This window comes from Lissotriton helveticus, chromosome 3_1 (genome assembly GCF_964261635.1).
Source record: "Lissotriton helveticus chromosome 3_1, aLisHel1.1, whole genome shotgun sequence".
Taxonomy (NCBI): domain Eukaryota; kingdom Metazoa; phylum Chordata; class Amphibia; order Caudata; family Salamandridae; genus Lissotriton; species Lissotriton helveticus.
Genome location: NC_136061.1, coordinates 459,438,891 through 459,451,498, shown reverse-complemented (window position 1 = coordinate 459,451,498; position 12,608 = coordinate 459,438,891). Strand labels below are relative to the sequence as shown.

Genomic DNA, 12,608 nt, shown 5'->3' with positions numbered 1-12,608 from the left:
TGGACGGAAGCAATACAAAGTCCAAAGGAAGTAGTGGTCAGAGCAAGATTTTGACTGGTCCAGCTTTAGATCCTACATAGGTCTGACACAACGAGAGTACTGATGCACTATTTAGGTCATTGCCCCTCAGACCTATGTACAAGGGGTTGCAAAGAAAAAGGTACTTTCTTCCATATCATATGGTCATACAGAAATACGGGGAATATCCTAAATAGTGCATCAGTACTCTCGTTGTGTCAGACCTATGTAGGAGCCTATGTAGGAGCCAAAGCTGGAGCAGTCAAAATCTCGCTCTGACCACTACTTCTTTTGGACTCTGTATTGCTTCTGTCCAGTCGTCCTCCTCTTCCCATAGAGCCTTCAGCGGATCGGGCGAATTGTTACTTATTTTCCTATATACTAAGGATGTGGCTTTGTCACAGATTGTGTCCATTAATAGCCTATCTTCAAGGGGTATAGTCTGGTAGTTGCCTTCTCGGATGTATCTTCGAAGTGCGTGCCCTAGTTTTATGTATCTATATCTTTCTGTGTCTGCCAGCTGGTATTCCTTCTGCAGGTCTTCAAATTAGATTATTACCAAACCTATCCATTAATACATCCCCTAGGTTAGTTATGTCCAGTAGTCTCCATTTTCCAAACCCTTCTAGTTCGCCTACTTCCTGCAACATGTCACTGTCCCAAAGTGGGGTTCAGTCTGTTAACCTATTGCAGCAGCCTAGGAACTTAGTGGCTCCTTTTCATGCTCGCACTGCTTGTGTATACGAGGGCATTCTTTTTCGGTGGCTTTCCTATATAGCATTCCCGGGTATCCCCTCTGTGCCATCATTAAGTGATCCACCTATAAGCTGGCTCGTCTCCGTCCGCAAAGAGCCACTCGTTAATTGCTACCATCTGTGAGGCAATAATATTTTTTTATGTGTGGAACTGCCGGGCCTACTTTATAAACCCTTCTTTGGCGTTTAGTGAACGCTGTCCTTAAGCGTCCCCATTCCAGAGGAACCTCCTCAGCTCACTATCCACTTCTCTAAAGAACCTGTGTGGTATCTTTTTTTGAGTATTCTGTAGGACATATAACATATGCGATGGTGTCCTCATTTTAAAGAGGACCGCTCTTCCCATCATGGAGATCGGTAGACTCCTCCAATGTGCCACATCTCTTTTCAGGCGCTCCGATTCCTTCCACGTGATAGTAATGCCTAAATATTTGTATTTATCTTTAGTTTGGAGTTTGACCTCCCTAGTCGGCAGTGGTAGAACCCCGTCCGTGAGTCCGAAATCGAGATATTTATCCCAGTTAATTTGATAGCCTGAATAGTTGCCGAATAGTTCGAATATCTGCAGCTGTCTATCTATTGTGAAGCTGGGCCTAGTGACGTAAAGTAGGACGTCATCTGCGTATAGGGATATACATTCCTCCCAGTTTCCTTCGCTCACTGTCTCAGTCTCCAAAGGATCTCCACATACCAAGGCCACCAGCGGCTCCAGGGCCAATGCTCATAGCATAAGGAACAGTGGACATCCTTGCGTTGTACCTCTTTGTAGGGCAAAGGAGCGGGAGATCGAGTTATTCACTCGCACTCTAGCTTGTAAGTTTGTGTAGAGCAGCTTGACCCTTGACTGGTAGCGGGGACCGTATCCAAACCTTTCTAAGACTGCAAATAAATAGTGCCATTCAATACTGTCAAATGCCATGTGTGCGTCCAGTGAAAGTAGCACTGCATCTTCTTGTATATGGGACTTGGTCAAGTTCGTTACCCCATACATGCGCCTAGGGTTCAATTTGGTACTCTGATATGGCCTAAATCCCGATTGATTGGGGAGCACTAGCGATAGGATTACTCCCCTAAGGCGATTTGCCAGGACTTTAGCCAAAATTGTTGCCTCTATATTTAACAAGTAGATAGGCCTGAAGGTACGACAGTCATCCAGGGGTTAACCTTCCTTGGGGATAACTAATTTAGTGGTCATTTGTTGGTCTTTTGGTAAGTGTCCCTTTTTTTCCACCTCTACCAACATGTTCAGCCGGTGTGGTGCCACCACACTCGTTGTTCCTTTGTATAATTCCGCTGGCAGGCCTTTAGGCCCAGGGGTCTTCCCTGCCTGTTAATCTCTTAAGGCTCCTGTAATCTCTTAAACTGTAGGGTCTTTTTCCAAGTCATCCCTATCTTCGTCGGTCAACATAGAGAGCAATACGTCTATGAGTAGCTCTCGACAATCACCTTCTGTCCTAGTGGGTTTAGAGGTGTATATTCCCTCATGGTACTCTGCAAAGGCCTTTGCTATCTCTTCTCTTGCTGCCTGTATTTTCCCCTTAAGGTCCCGTATTTCTACCACGCAGTTGCTCTCCCTGACCCTCTTTTCCAACCAGGCTATCATTTTGTTGGCTTTGTCTCCCACATCATACAGCTGCCTTTGTGATGCTAATGCTAAGGACCTTGTCACCTCTGCTGCTAAATCTCTAATTTACTGCTGTTTGAGACCAATACGATGCAGAATAAGATGGTCAATTTCCTACCCTGCTAGTGTCTGTTCTTCCAGCAATGCCTATATATAACCACATATCACCGTTTTAAAGGCTTCCCATAGGGTGCATGACTAATCCACGACCCTTCTTTTTCCTGAAGATAAAGTTCTGTCCTTTTTCTAATCTGATCTACCAGGTCCTTGTCTTTAAAAACCCAGGAATCTATTATAGGTGGCAATGCGGAAGTTCTCTGTGGGCCTTGAAGTATCACTTCCACTAATCTGATATTTAGCGTGCTTTGATTGTCGCGTTGTGAAACAACCCAGCGCTCTCCATGTGTGTCAGAATATGGTCCAGGCGGGGCTAACTACCAAGTACCGCTGAGTAGTATGTATATTGTCATACTAGGGGGTTATGTAAATGCCAAAGATCCTTCAGCTCCATGGCCTCTACAAATGCCTTCAGTGGTTACGATCCCTTCCCTTATTTGCTGTTGATTCCCCATCTCTCTCTGGCTCCATAGTTGCACTCATGTCTCCTTCCATTGTTAGGATCCCTTGTGGGAGGTTGCCCAGTAGGGCACCCAGTGCCAATAGTGTGACTGTGTTTAAGTTGGTGGTTTATAAATTGAGCCTATATTTAGTACCCTTCACTCCCACAACTCGGTTATTGCCTTCTGTCTTCCTTGTGGATCATGCCAGATTTCCCTAACTTCCAGTGGGAGGATGGTCCTAACTAGTATCCCCACCTCCTCAGACCCGTTGTAAAACCTGTGCATGCTATGAGTTTATATCCGCATCAATCTAACGCTTTATATCTTTTGCCCTTTAGGTGTGTTTCTGGAAGTAATGAAGTAAAACTATCTTCGGGGGGTGTCTACGCAAATGCTGTAGCACTACTGTGTGCTTAATTTCATTTCCCAACCCTTTTACATTTCAAGATAGAATTGTCAGGCTAGCATTTCCCGTGTGACCCCCCTTGACTTTGTGCACATAGATTTATAGCTTCGGTGCGGGAGTCATCGCTTTTCTTGTTAGCCATTCATCTGTCTTTACTACTTCCCTATGTACTAGACACTTCAATTGTTCTGCAATTTGACATTTCTTTAAACAACTGTAAACATTCCTGTAGTATTGGGAGCAATACTGTAATCCCCAACTTTGTAACATCTCCCTCCCTGCTACCCTGCTAGGTGGGTTAACAACCCCCCACCTCCTCAACTTGCAGAGCTCCTGTCGCCCCTTTAACCTTGATAACTAAAAGATGGTGGGCATGTGCCAAGTATTGTAGTGAACCTTCATCATTCACCTGCTCATGCCCCAGTCTGTCAATTGTGTTTCTGTTGCTGCTGACAAGTTTCACGCTTATCGAGTGATTGCTCTCCTCTTAGGCACCATTCAGCTTCCAGTCGCTTGCCCCCACCCTCTATTGATCAGAGCAGAATATAGGCTGAAGTTCGGCGGCCTTGCCTGAAAGAGACGGCAATCAAAATAATGTTTCTTGGTATTTGACTCAGTGGTATACAGTTTCTTTGAATTCCGACCACCCAGGCTGTTCTTTATTCGGCGTTGTCTGCCATCCCCTTTGTCATCTCTTCTTGTTGATTTTCCAGTGTTACCCGTCGTCTGTCCTGCTGGGGGGATTTTTCCACTGTGCTCCAGCCCTCCAGCCACTCCCAGACTTCCTCTGGTGTGTTGAAGTGCCAAGTTTTCCCTTCTGCCACGATTCTCAGTTTTGCTGGGAATAGCATAATGTATTTGATATCTTTGCTACGCATCTCTCTTGACAGCCTCAAACGTTCGTCTCTGCCGTTGAACCGGGAGCGTAAAGTTCAGAAAGAACCATATTACTGTATTCTCATATGGGAGGTCTCCATGTGTGCGTGCTGCTTGTAGTATATCATCTCTATCTCTGTAGTTTAAGATCTGTGCCATAATTATTCTGGGTGGTGCTCCCGGTTTTGGCTTCGGCAATGGGGCTCTGTGCGCACGTTCTACCGTAAAGTAGTTGGAGAGACACTTTGGTATAAGGTGATTAAGAATCGAGAACTCTAGGAACTGGTCTGCACTTGGTCCCGCCTCCCACTCCCGGACCCCTACCTTCCTTATATTATTCCGGCGTGCTCTCCCTTCTTGGTCCTCCAACCTTGCTGCCATTATTTCTTGCTGTTTTGTGAGGTGCTGTACCTGCTTCTCCAAGTGATTCGTAGTAGTGTTTAGCTGTGCCACCTCTACCTCTGCTGCAATGAATTTATTGGAGTTTTTATGGAAGTCTGCTCGCTGCAGATTCACATCTATAGTCTCTGCATCCAGTTTGGTTTCAAATGTCCTTTTTAGGTCCATGATTGCTGCCACTATGGCACTAAGTGAGGGTTTTGCTAGTTACTCCGCCTGGTGTCCTGGGATCCCCATTGTCTGTCTGGGGACCGCATACTTATCCATTTTGTTAGCCTGCTCCCCCGATTGTCCCTTAGGCCTCATCCGAGTACGATGTTTCCCAGGGGTGGTGATATTTTACGGCAGCTCACCGAGTTTCTGCAGTTCCTAATCTTACTGTCTGGGAAGATCTCATCGGCCACAGTGCTCGGTTTTGGCCTTCTTTATGGGTTGGGTTTATTGCACCAACCCTCACCGCATGTAGGAGACTGTCTCCTCTCACCTATGGGTTGTAGCAGTAGCGCTGTGGTTGGGGGATTTACCTATCTCTGAATCTACGACTCAGGGAGCCACGTGGATCTTTTATTAATATTCCCTTCTGGCTGCTAGGATTTTCGAGCCCAGGCCAACCTCTTTTCTCTATTGTGTAGCAATCTCAGTCTTTGAGGACTAGCTTTTGGGCCCGTATTAAGACTTGCCACTCTTGGTGCCCAGTTGTCTTATCGAGCAGGCCCGGTTTTGAGTTCGGTGTATTTCTCTTTTACGTTTTCCTCCTCTTAGGCCTTTGAGTGGCTTACCTCTGATCAATCGTCATGGGGCCCTATTTCCTTCAACAGCCCAAATGCCAGTATGGTTGAGTATTACTGCTTTTTTTCTGCGGTCTCACTTAGCAACGTAGGTCAAGGATCAATGACTCCTCTCACAACCCTGCTATTGCTTCCGCTGACCGTGCCTTCACTCTTCCTTGATGGCTCCCAGCCTGTCTCTCTATCTCCGAGTTGAGTTTCTCCACTTCCCGGAAGTTCGCCTATGTTTGTTGGGTGGGCTTCTATTCCTGCCTGCTTCTACCAACCACCTCCAAGTCCCACAAAGTATTGTGTAAAGCGAGGGGGTGGGAAAGGGGAAATTGCAGCTGATATCCCCCCACTCTGCTTACCGCTCTGCTGTGTTGTTCGGGTGTTGCTGCTTCAAACCTGTGGTCTTGCCTAACTGTGCTGGCCGAATATCAGTATCTCTCGCAGCCCTGCAGATACTTCTGCTCACCGTGCCTTCACTATCCCCAGACTGCTCCTTGCTTCCTGGTGTTACACGCCGGTCTCTCTCGTACTCCGGTTTAACTTTCTCTACCTCCCGGAGGTCAGTCTCCCTCTTCTTGTGGGCCTTCGTCACTACCGGCTGCCACGGGCCACGGGCCACCCTACAGGGTGTCTTAATGGGGAAAGGAGGTTGGAGGAGGGTAAGTAGAGCAGATACCTCTCATTCCACGTACCACTGTCTTCCGGAGATGCAGCTTCGTAGTCTCCGCCTCGGGTTGCTATTACTTATTTCGCGAGGACACTGCTGTGGCGCGTCTCGGCATCTCTCTTGTTGTTACGTTCTTTCATCGCTATTTCAGATCTTGTTACTGCCTTACAAGTCTGCTTGCATAGTGTCTGTATTTAAATGTCAGCAGGGACGGAGAATTTTTCGGATAATGGGATATTGTGGTGAGTGAAGCTCAGAGCTCCGCTAATGAGCTGCCATCTTGGTAGGCTCCCAAGCCACGCCCCCAAATGTTACATATATTCTTGAATTTTTATTTTGTTTTGTGAAGTCTTTCAGATTTTAATATGAAGGCAACATGCAGAATACAGTTCTACTTCACTGTGGGAGCCTGTTTAATGTTCCTGCATGTCCAAAGATGTATTTTGCCATCAATTGAAGTATTTATAGAATAATAAATAAATTCATACTTGTAAAGCGCAAACATATCACCCCTTAAGGTTTCAAGACGCTGGGGGCCATCGGTACAATTAAGTGAGCTATTGCCCAGAGTCACATGGTGCAGAACGGAGCTGCCACTGGTGCCAGGGATGTAACTGTGAGCCCCACGCTCCGGAGTCAGCCACTATGGCCACTGCTCATCAGACCGTCACTCATACTACCTTTTATTGTTTGGTAAATATTTTGTGAAAAAAATTAAGTAAAACTTGGTTGGAGGCGAACTTCACACAAAAATATATGCAGATCAAAGTTTCCCCTGGACTTTGATGGCCATTATTGTGGTATTGTCAGACCACTTTTCTGCATTCTTGCCGTTTTTCTCAATTTTTCGCAATGTTCTATTTTTTAATCTTGTAAAATCAAATTAAAAAGTCTTTATATTAACATGCTTTCAGAAGTTGACTTTTTTCCATTTCCACATATTGAAGTTTGTGATGCCTCATGTTCCAAACGTTGGACTTTTTAGCATTTTCTCTTTAACGATATATATATATGCTTACAATGACATTTAACTGTAAATGTAGCAAGCGTAACTGTACTAACATGGAGTGTTTGAAACACCCCCGGTCCAGTGGCGGCTGCCACAAATAAAGGGTGGTGCGGCGGTAGAGTGGGGGAGGGGGCGAAATAATAGATTTTAAATATAAAAAAAACTTACCTCCAGCCACCTTCAGCTCTCCTCTTCTTCCTGGGTCCCAGCAGCCCTTAGGACAGACTCCCATCCAATCCCCGTGCTGCAGAGCAACACAGGGGTTGTCCTGGCAGTGAGCAGGCTCAAAAGATGCCCTGCTCAGACCAGGGAGTCTGTGGGGATTTCTCCAGCCCGACTGCTCAATGCAGCTGGGCTGGAGAAAGCCCAAGTGGCATGTGTGTTTTGGTCGGCCTAAGACGGACGGTCAAACTCACATGAGCACTTAGGGAGTGGAGTGCATGGAGCACTCCTACTCCCCCCTCCAATGCCTGAACCACGCCCATCCGTACAGCTCTGGCTAAGAGACAGCAAATGAAAAAAAAAATGATGCAAGAACATTGTTTTATTTTACATTTGCTTTCTCTGAGTCAGGCAGTGCGGCGACTCTCCACTGCCAGTGCGGATGAGCCGCTGCTGCCCCAGACCCTAAAACCTTTTCATATTTTGAATAAAATATTGAGTAATGATCAGGTAAACCCAGACTATAGACCACAAAAACGCCTGCCCATGCAAAGGAAAAGTATATATCATAACAGAATGTCCTTTTAAGGTTTTGAGTTTTGCGATTGCGTGGTGAAGCGGAGGGGGATGTGGTGACCTAAGCAAGGTTAGCAGAATGTGCTAGCAACTAAGGGTAAATCCCTAGTATATTTAGTGCACCTTGGGAGAGTAAGAATTGGAACCAAGACGCTATCGGGGCTGTTTCAAGGCATGGGGAAAGTGGGCTCCGGCCCTGGTGCACCAGCCGTTCAAGCCACCACCCACCCCGATAGAACCAGCTCTATTCTGCAGTCTTTCCCTGATGACCTTTAATAATTCTTAAATAGATTGTTTTAAATACTGTTTTTGTTTAATTTATTTTTAAAGTGGGTGATGTGTGAGAGTTTAATACAGACATTTTAGTGAGAAATGTGTTTGTTTCATACAATATCCATAAAACAAAGTTTCTTTTCGATCAAAAAAGACCTCCTATTTGAGAAATGGGACAGTGTCACAGAGATTAGTTTCTGTAATGTAAGTGAACTGCTGTTGTGTTACAAAAACACATATCCCTATCCCTGAGTATTAGATGTAAACACGTTCAAAATTTGGAAAAATGTGCTTGTGCACTCTCAGTGACCTGGCCAAACAGGGCATGAAAGAGCTGAAATTAAATCATAAATTCAAAGCTGTTCCGAGCAGAGCCCCCAAAATACATTTAGCCCAGTGCCCCCAAACTCATTAAGCTGTCCCTGCTTGCTTTTAATATTTAGTTTTTATCGACTGTTAATTGCCACTGCGTTTACTGTTTCCAACAGTAATAATGGGTGATATTATTACCAATTTTTAATAACCCTCAGTTTCTTGACCTCTGGAGGACGAAAGGGAGGAGTTGGCCTTCCCTGGATTCGAACTCGTGAACTGCAGGTCACATAAATGTCAACATCATCTTGCTTACTATTATTTTTATAAATAATCTCCTATAGCATCATCAAAGTTTCCAAGAAAGATGTATGTTTTCATCTGAGATTATGCAGCATGTCTGGTTTCTGATCCAGATCAGCTCTTAACGGTCCCAGACTTGTGTTCTACCTCTCGCATTTCCAGATGAAGCTCTGTGCTGTGCTTGTGACTTCTGTTGCCTATTAATGTATGTGCTCTCTCACGCATTCAATTGAAGTATTATTTGTAGTTTGAGCCCAGGCAGTGCGCATGCACGGTCTGCAAGACCTGCTATATTCAGTAAAAGGACCAGGGCTCGAGTTGGGGTACCACGCGGGTGGACGGCGTCCCACCACTTATTTTACCGGGAGCTCGATAACTGGAGCAAATGGAGCCACACATTCACTCTTTGGCCTCTCTGGGTCGAGATCCGAGCTCATTCAGAACGCTGCTCACACACTGGCTTCTCTGATGCAATCGCATCTAAGGGGTGAGCGAGGGGAGGCAATGAGTCTGATAGCGCAAGCCACCTTTCGTGGCGTCACTTCCTGTCATGAAGTCAGCGTCCCCCCACTTCTTTATTTAGGACTTGTGCCCTGAAAAGGACTTTGATCCCCAATGCTGCTTACCATGGGTTGACTCTAGTGTCGCTCTTCTTTGCTGTCTCTTAACTGGTTAGTGCAGATGATACCTCACTTCCGTTCTTAGCTGAGGAGCACCGGCCAAGTACAGTTTCCCTATGCTTTCATTGTTTATCTGTTGTTTGGAAGAACGCTTTTTTTTGTTTCCTGCCTCGGCTCATGTTCTGATGTACGTTTTCTGCCCCTGTTTTCGCTTGTCACTTTACTTTCTGTACAAATTCACCCGACAGGAGTTCGTTTGCAGGCTTTGTGCATTTGTCACACTGTTCATGGACGCTAGACTTCAAGCGATCCGCTTCTTTTTTGTTTTTTATTTCTGGACTTCTTTGAATTATCTTGTGTTAGAGTTTTTTGGGGTGGGGCTTGAAAACGCATTCCTATCAGTAGGGTCCATTTGAGGGGGCATTTAAGTAATTGTTTGCCCTGAAAAGGGATTTAAATGTTTGTTCCCTATTGCTTTCCATCTGCTATCTTTTGAGGTCGTGTTTAAATATTTTTTGTGCTTCAAAAACCATTCATATACTCATTCCCCTTACTTTTCCGGTCGAGTTCTGTGTTTCTTTTGAGGTCGCGGTGAAATATGTTTGGTGCTTCAAAAAGCAGTCATGTGCTTCAATCGAGCGCACACTCAGCAGTCCCCCCGGGGCACAAGCAGGAACCAACTTGGATGCACTCAGTAGCAGGGCCGGCACTAGGCATGGGCAGTGTGGGCGGCTGCACAGGGCCTCGCACTCAGCCCACCAGCATGGGGCCACGCACTGGTGATGTGTCCTGTTGTTTCCCTAGCGATCTATTTCAAAGAAAGGTGTCGCCTGCAATTAAGGTCCATTGGAGGGGGCCCCCTCCCTGGGCCTCTCCTGGATGGTGTCCCGAGGCATAGGGGAGGGAGACGGAGACGCTCCCTCAATTGCAAGGAGACCATTCACAGACACTGTGGGAGGCCCATTGTCCAGCATTTTGGCGCCCCCATAGTTTTAACTTTTAGCCCACAATCAATTCTCACACCTATCGGACTGTAGGTGTGAGAAATGCTTGTGGAGTAAAAGTTAAAACTGTGGGGGCGCAAAAATGCTGGACAATGGGCCTCCCACAGTGTCTCTGAATGGTCTCCTTGCAAGGGGCCACTTATCTAAATTAGAGGGGCCTCGCAGGGTCCCTTTTAGCCCAGGGCCTCGCAAATCCTAAAACCGGCCCTGCTCAGTAGTCCCCGGGGCCTCAGTAGGCATTCACTTCTGTGCTCCCTCGTTGTTTTATCTTGCCGCTACTCTTAAGGACATATATTTGAAGGAGGAGCAGTTGCAGTTCACTTGATTCTCCCTGCAGTCCCATTTGATATCTTGACTTCGATAAGAATACAATTGGTTTTTACTTCTTGAGTTTTCATCTTGGAATTACGTCACATTAAGTTTGCTGCATGTTTTGAAACACAAATTCGGGTAACAATTTAATGAATTCTGCAGTTTTATACATGTAGTCTGTAAGCATGTTTTTTAACGAGATGGCACAACAACTAGTATACTGCTTCATACAAGACTCACTATACTGTTATTTATCAGTGGTTTCAGACTTATGATTTTGTCTTGTAGTGGCCAAGGTTTTGGAATCTGCCTATTATTTGCACATGACCACAGGGTGTTTTTTAAAGACCGTTTTTCCTGGATAAGCGCCAGTCTTTCATGCACAGAAATCTTGTAGTTTGTAGTTTCGTTCTGGTCTTGATGTGCATTTTCATAAGTTTGTTTCTACTTATGAAACGATAAATGCTTTGCTTATTTGCAGGCATCCCCCTGACCAAGGACCGTAGTGGTCCGATATGCATTGGGGTCATTGGCGGGGGTCAGTAATGTGTGCACTGTGAGAAGGCTTCTGAAGATGATCACCATGTCTTACGGTCATGATCTGATTCTAAAGGAATTAAGTTATGATGCTATGCCTTGTTTGTGTTTTAGAGAATGCAGCATCAGATGCTCCACCTTGCCTTCTCTCTGTAGTTATCTGCAACCTCCATTTTCACATCCACTACATGTTATGTGCGATATACCTAAATCTTGTAAGTTTTGGTTGACATATTAATAACTTTATAAACTTCATGTAGGTTACTCCCAGTTATTGGTTTGTAAAAGAAATTTGAAAACTCCAGTAAAAGTTTATTGTAAATTGTTGAGTCATCGCTCGCACCCCATTAGTCTTTTGTGAATGTGTTTCATCTCTGCATTTGTTTACAGTTTAACCATTAATTATTTAGTCAGTGTAGTAAAGGAATTTACTGCATGCTGTTTTGTACTATATAACACCTTGTTTCGTCCTATGAGTTTACTGTAAGTTCTTAACCATTTAATTGATCTAGTTTGTTAGGGCTCGACTAAAACAACGTGCAAGTGATATTGTATACAAGGGGTATGGAGCCCACCCATTGCTTACCATTTATTGGTTTTACACATTTCCACATCATACCTCAGAATTCACATCATACCTCAGAATTCAACAGCATACCACAGAATTCAACAGCATACCACAGAATTACACTCCACTACATATGACTCCACAACATACCATTCCACTTAATTACACTCTATAACACATGGCTAAAAGGAATGTATACTTTTACCATGCAGTTTTTACACCGCAATACAATCACAACGCGGTCATTACAACGACCGCTTTGTGACCACACAGTGCCATTACAACGAAAGTCGCTACAACAGCTTGCGCTAGATGGCGTGCTGGATTTAGGATTAGTGTGATTTACTATTCCAACTCCAGTGTGGGCAACACTAGGGAAGGTGTTGGAATAGTAAATCATATTATTCCTAAGTCTACAGCGCCATCTCGCGCAAGTCGTTGTAACAACTTGTGTTGTAAAGGCACTTCGTGGTCACAACGCGGACGTTGGAACGACCGCGTTGTGATTGTATTAAGGTGTAAAAACCGCATAGTAAAGGTTGTTTCCTGGGTAAAAGACATTGTCACTTACAACGTCATTAGGTCTAACGTAATCAAATGCGAGATCTATTGCATTTCTGATGCTTGTTTCTTTTTTTCCCGCCACAGTATAGAGCAACTGACTTCGTTGTCCCAGGACCTGGTCAAGTGGAGATAACATACACACCAAAGGATGGTGGCGAACCAGTGACGTATGTAGTCCATAACTTTGAAGGTAAGTTATGCAATAGGTATCACCATGGCCTTAAGTGGTCTCTGACTCAATTGTAATTTAAAACAAACTTTTATCGGGCCCTAACTTAATGTCC

The 12,608-nt window shown here is 45.0% G+C and overlaps 1 protein-coding gene across 2 annotated transcripts in view; it reads left to right on the top strand.

Moving 5' to 3' along the window:
- Positions 1-12,608, top strand: part of IDH1 (isocitrate dehydrogenase (NADP(+)) 1) — a 345,768-nt gene that overhangs the window by 161,020 nt on the left and 172,140 nt on the right. For both annotated transcript variants that reach the window (XM_078680349.1, XM_078680350.1), the window contains exon 4: positions 12,409-12,514. In XM_078680349.1, coding sequence (XP_078536475.1) covers positions 12,409-12,514 — 106 coding nt within the window. The remainder of the gene's footprint in view (positions 1-12,408; positions 12,515-12,608) is intronic.